The following is a 6153-nucleotide window of genomic DNA, read 5'->3' on the forward strand; positions in this document are numbered from 1 at the left end:
GTCTTCCGTTGCTTTGCCTAAATAACCACTACTTGTTCAAACACTGCGTATGCGCTCCGGACTGCGGCCTGCAGGCCAGGAACAAGTGCCTTTCTGTTGAGCAGCCTACCGTCTTTATGCTTTCCCAGACCACCAGTGGTCTGAGTTTCTGACCAACAGGTGACCATCTCTTCCTTCTTGCATGTTGGGGTGATGGCCACAGGACCATGTGGGAAGAACTTAGTGCTGAGACACCCAGTGCACTCTCCACTGTTGTCATTCATCATAATTACCTCTGGAAACACGATAACAGTACACCACCTGTGAGGGGACAGTGTCCGTGAGCTGTTCCTTTCTGCAGCAGTGGTCACGGCAGCTCTCAGGGTGCATCAGCAGGCCCAGAGCCTTCACCATTGCTTGAGACAGGTGGCCCAGCATCAGGCCACCTAAGCACTTGACAGGTCACATAGTCATTCCAAGTTGAGCAAGGTGATGTCACACAGCCCTGCTTCCTATAGCCCATGGTTGAGACCTTGTCCTGCATACTCACCTCTGTGGGACCCTCTGTAGTGGGGAAACTGAGGAAGGTTCAGGAGACAGTGGTCTGCCCAGGATCCCAAAGAGATCATGAGGCTGAGCCACACTAACAGTAGCCTTTATTTACCAGATACCTGTTCCAATTTTTTATAAGAACCTGTCTTTAGAAAATGCCTTTAGTGTGCTTTTAATAGCCACTTTGGCAGCACAGAGCCATGCTTGGAGCTGGTCCCTAGGACTCTTTCTCTAGGTGACTGCCACAGCCAGTACTTGCTCCTCACTGCCAAGGTGTAGGAAACAGCAACATGAGGTGGCACTGTGGCGTTTTGACTAATTGTCCCTGTCCCTAAATATGGTACCCACAAGTGTTCCATTAATGACATTTGGAGGATTCCATTAATGACATTTGGAGGATTCCTGTGTGGGGCTCCCTTTTTACCACAGCTTGTATCCTAAGAAATGCCTAAAGCATGAAAAAGTCTGCCTTCCAATAGCAGATCATCTTCTATGAATCTTTTTGTTTGCTTATTTTTCAAGACAGGGCCTCCCTATAGCTCAGCTGCCCTGGAACTCACTTTGTAGACCAGGCTGGCCTCAGTCTCACAGAGACCTGCTTGCCTCTGCCTCCTGAGTGCTGGGATTGAAGGCGTGTGCCACCATGCCCAGCATCTTGTATGTATTTTAAATGCTAATTTTAACACAATAAATTTTTGAGGCCAAATAATTACTAGGAATCAAAATGTTTCTTAGTGCCTTCAAAATTTGCTAGAATAAGTTACTCACTGTTGAAGGATATGGCTAGGAAAATATTTTGGAGGAAGTTTCCAAGAACACTAAAAAAATCAGAAGAACTTTGTAAAATATAATATATCCCATCTCCAGCTGAAAACACTGTTGCTGTATTGAAGCAGCTTCCTATGCATTGAGTTGCTTTGGAGCATGCACAGAAACTAGACTCCAGCTACTGGAGAGGTGGCAGTGTGATCCCCTTTCCTCAGACCAGGCCATGCCTAGGTCTTCAGGTAACAGGGCAGGCCACAGCTGCGTGGGCCCACCACTGCACTTAAGGCACACAAGGACAGACGTGATGCTGCCGTAAAGCCGCGTGGGTCTGCAAAGCTTTGGAGGAATAAATGTGTACTAGGCCTCGGTGGGGTGGATTTGACTTCAGACAGCTGGGATTTTCTTTCAGCCTCTTCCATTAAAAGGCAAGCATGATGGACACCAGGCACGTTATATATTGAACTTGTATATATATAACACAGTGTGTGTCTTCACACTCCTGTCTCTGCGTCCACACGCTGTATCCCGCTCCTTTGCTTGCAAGGACGGCAGCTCCATTTTTCTGGCTCCTCCTCCTCACTGGACACTTGCCAGTTCCACCTGCTCTTCTACCATCCAACTCTGAAAGCTCCCTCATTCCTTGCCACTGAGGAGGTGGTGAGTCAGGACCGGAAAATGTTCAGAAGCTGAGCTGGGCCAGGCCAGGAGTCAGCAGCCATGAGGACAGAGCCCGTGGACACCCCGTCTGCAGGGTGTGCAGATGCTGCTCACACGCTAGTGGCTCTGCGGAGGAAGCAACACACAGGTGCCACTATGGCAGGACCACTTGCATAGCTTTATGATTCCGGACGTGCTCCCTGTGTTCTGTCTGTGTTGGGACCCTCCAGCTGGTGGGCCTCTCCCACGGTGCTGCAACCTGCCCTTTGGCCTTGTCACTGGCTCTTCTCCTAGGTGCAGAGTTCTTCACATGAACTTGTTAAGAGCCATCTGTTACCCTAGCAGAAGCTCTGCATCCTTTTGGACAGGCAGTCTTTAGAGCCAGTTCCAGCCTCCTTGGTGGCTTCATGACTGATATGTGCAGACCTTGCAAGAAAAGCTCATGGCCTGCCTTGGTTGAGAGTGTAGGGACGGCGTGGTTCAGTGTGGACGTGGCCGTAGGTCTACAGCAGCCAGGGTGCTGGCACTGGCCTCCCGCAGCCTCTGATGCAGGCCACAGCTCAGTATCTTTCCTCGCCCTTGCAGAAGAGCACCCGACTCAAAGCATCAGCTGTTGCCACACCGAGCAGCGACGGGCCCCTGCTGAAGGACCTCTTGCCACGGCCAAGGCGTGTCTAGCCCAACGCTAGGTAACGGTATGGCCACCCACTGGGTACTCGGCCAGTGTGCTGTGACTTTCAGACTGTCCTTATCAGACTGTCTGTTCTTCCTCCAAAGTTTTGCTGTGCTGTGCCTTTTTTGATACGAGTACTTCATTCTAAAAACAGGAATATACCATGTTTACACACATACACACACAGGTAAGTGGTACACCTGAAAATGAGCAAGCCACTTAGGGAGCATGTTATACACACTTGACTTGCGAACAGTGGGCCATGCCCAGAGTTGCCTAACAAGCTGGCTCCTGCCCATAATAGACACAGCTTCACTTCAGCTTCTCAGGACAGTCTTGTCTTGAAATTGGAAGTGTAGTCTCACACAGTTGAACTGGACATAAGCCCTGTGAGTGTCCAGCTGAAGCCATTACTAAGCACACAAGGTGTCCTAACAGCCCTGGAGCTGTGAAACATTCCCCCCCCTATAGCACCCCCCCCACGCACACACACACACGCTAGCAGTGTTAGTGACCCAGCTTCACAGGGGCCAGGCATTTATCCTCTAGTGATGCTCATCTAAAGTGATATAACCTGGGGATTGTCACCCAGGAAAGCAGGAAGCAGATTGGAGCTGTACAGCCTCCCGCCCCTCCTGCCTGGTTGCCTGCTGCTGTTTATGCATGTTGTGGGGTGAGATGGGCTTTCACAAGCAGCAGTACAGGCCACTTCTATCAGGTAATGGTAGGTTGGCGACTTGAGAGTCTGATGTGGTCAGCATGATGTTGACCCCAATCCTTGTAGGGTGGGACACACTGACCCAGACAGGTGAGTCTTGTCCTTCCCTTCCTGGAATGGTGGTTAACACCCTATGTTCAAGGCTATCTGGGGCCTTTGAGCCTCAGTGCATATATGCCAGTGATGTCTGGGAGGAATTTTTTCAACAACCAGCACTTTGTCCCTTCCCTGCCTTTGTTCTTCTCTGGTATGTGAGATGGTTCCTCTGTTGGCACTAAAACAGAGGTGTTTGTTCCCAGACCTGGAAGTATATTGCCTTTAGGGGACAGGTGCCCTAAAGGCCCATGGAATGGGCCTCTCTGACCTGTCCCTCTGGGTGATTTAGTGGCCTGAGGTGGGCTGGCAAAACTGCAGGTGCACTGGTGGTTAGAAAGGATCCTTGTAGGGTTAGGTATCTCCCAGGGGCTCCTGAACTGACAGTGGGTTTTCTGTTTTCTTGGCAGAACACGCAGCTTCAGGACAGCGCTTCAGAATTCACCCTTCTGCCCTCTTTACAGAACTGGGGTGCTCAGGGCACCAGACCCTTGGCTGCCCCATGTAGCTCCCCCTCTAGGAAGGTGGTGTGCACACAGTGGAGGAACAAGGAGTATGCTGTACTCCCTCCTCAACTAGGCCTTTCCCACAACTTGAGGCATGGGTGCTGTGGGTCCAGCCTGGAAACGCCCACGTGATGGACAGAGAGGCTTCCGTCCCAGCCTCTGAGAGCTGTGCTCTCAGGTGCCTGTGTGTGCCTGTGCCCGCCCCACCCATTTCCCCAAGGAGGTGAGGATGGGGTCACAGATCACACACGGGCACAGCACACTGCAGTTTAGACCATGAGTGACAGATGTCACTTTACCCCAGGCCTGGTGACTGCATCCATCTGGACTGTGAAAAGGGACACTATGCTTGGCCTCATCTTGAGCATCAGAGCTGTGAAGTTGGCCCTGCCAGGCCCGGTGTCCACCTTCCTACCATTGCCATCCTCTGCCGTCACTCAGAGAAGAGCCCTCCTTCTTCTCCAAAGCCTCGTGTATCTTGCACATAGGCTCTGCACACATTGTGTTTTGCCGTTCCTCACTCCATTTCCTGTGTAAACCATCTAGACTTCTCCTTAGGGAAGTGGCCACATCACACACTAAGCAGTGTGTCTGTCCTCTGGACCTGTGGCCTTGTGCTCATGTTCACTCTCCCCTTTACAAAGCCATTTCCCCTGACCATATCTGAACCTGTTTGCAGAGGAGATGGTGACCCTGTACGTGGGGCTTGTGAGAGTCCCCTTCCTGTTACCTGCTGCCCTGTGGAAAAGGACATTTTCATGTGAGGACAGGTCACACTGTCAACCAAGCCTCTCAGGAGTGTCTATCACATGTCAGATGTCAGTTTACCTTATTGGAAAACATTTGTTTGGGGGTCCTGGGGAAAGGTGGTTTGGGGCACCCAGGGGGGTATTTTTCTCACCCAGCAGTGGGCCCATACTTAAGCAATTCGCAGCTCAACATGCCTCTCGCTGGTGCCACACAGTTTCCTTCCAGGGCATTATTTGGCATGAGGGACCGTCAGAAGGCCGCTGTACTGTGAATTTCAGCTGCTTCCTGCACTGGCATTTCTGTTTATAGCAGAGCATCTGACAGACATAATGGTCCTAACTTAGAGAAGACATTTCATTATGGTATAGCCTTTCAGAAAGTGCCAGCCAGACCGTGGGAGAAAGCCAGCCCCCATCTCTGTGACGTCATGCAGTGAGCTTGGGTTCATGGAGGGGGTCATGGAGGGGGCATGGGCACTTGAGAGCCAATATCCTGGGAAGCACAAATTTTGTAATGTGATTGCACAAGGTTTCACTATAAACAGTGTGCTTGAATTAGGGGATGAGCCGGCAGGAGCAGTTGTTGGATGTGGCAGTTGGGGGTGCTGGGAGGAGCATAAGTACCACACCAAAGATCAGGGGTGGCCTTTAGCTGAGAGCCGACAGAGATGTGTAGCTCTGTACTGAGGGCCACATACCCTCTTGCCAGCCAGCCCACCCACATTGGCATGTGTCAGCCCAGGCTTGGAGCCCCAGTCCACACTAACCCTTCAACAGTGGTGTGTGTGCATTTTTACAACCCTTTTTAAGAACCCCAAATGGGTACAAATATCGTACCTGTGGGGAGGGGCAGATTATGTTTAGTTAACAAATTATTTGTAATGTATTTTTTTAGGGATCTTAAATGCCTTTGCACTGAAGTATTTTCATAGCTGTTTATATCTTACTCATTTGTTGATGTATCTTCTGATTTTTAAAGTATGTTTTTAAAGCTTTCACTCTTTTAAGTTCAAGAGTTTTGGCCATTTTAAATTCTGGTGAGAGTTTCTGCAGAGTGTTCAATATCTGGCGACTGAATTTTCTGGCTTTTCTCTGTGCCTCTTTGTTTCTTGGTGTTGCTGGGACCGTGGTTAGCTGAAAGGCGTGCTAAGAGTGGAGTCATTTTCTCTGCTTTGTCGTCAGTTTGCAGTTTCATGTTTTCTCTGTTTTTGTTTTTGATTTCTGTCCTTCAGCCTTAAACACAGACGATTCCTGCTGCAGGCTTGGCATACCGCACCCTGTTCTGCCTGTGAGACAGTCTTCACCCCAGACTTTGCATACACCCTAGTAGTTTTTTTAATTTTGCTTAGGAAATTATCAAATGAATGTACCTAAGAATTTGAAATGTTCAAAAGGCACTAATGTAATGCAAGGACAGAAGACCAGGTGAGCGCCTACAACTGATCTTCAACCTCACAG

General features: G+C 49.9%; 1 protein-coding gene across 6 annotated transcripts in view; it reads left to right on the top strand.

Moving 5' to 3' along the window:
- Atp11a (ATPase phospholipid transporting 11A) overlaps positions 1-5596 on the top strand; it is a 128099-nt gene extending 122503 nt beyond the window's left edge. For 3 of the 6 annotated variants that reach the window (XM_029553694.1, XM_029553695.1, XM_017802020.2), the window contains exon 29: positions 3851-5596. In XM_029553694.1, the coding sequence (XP_029409554.1) occupies positions 3851-4078 (228 nt within the window). In that variant the 3' untranslated portion in view covers positions 4079-5596. Of the gene's footprint in view, positions 1-74; positions 159-2541; positions 2652-3850 lie in introns of those variants that run through there. The other 3 variants (XM_029553697.1, XM_029553696.1, XM_017802022.2) reach the window with 3 other exon arrangements.
- Positions 5597-6153: the final 557 nt, after the last annotated feature.

The sequence above is a fragment of the Nannospalax galili genome, unplaced genomic scaffold (genome assembly GCF_000622305.1).
Source record: "Nannospalax galili isolate Female #2095 unplaced genomic scaffold, S.galili_v1.0 scaffold744, whole genome shotgun sequence".
NCBI classification, from domain to species: domain Eukaryota; kingdom Metazoa; phylum Chordata; class Mammalia; order Rodentia; family Spalacidae; genus Nannospalax; species Nannospalax galili.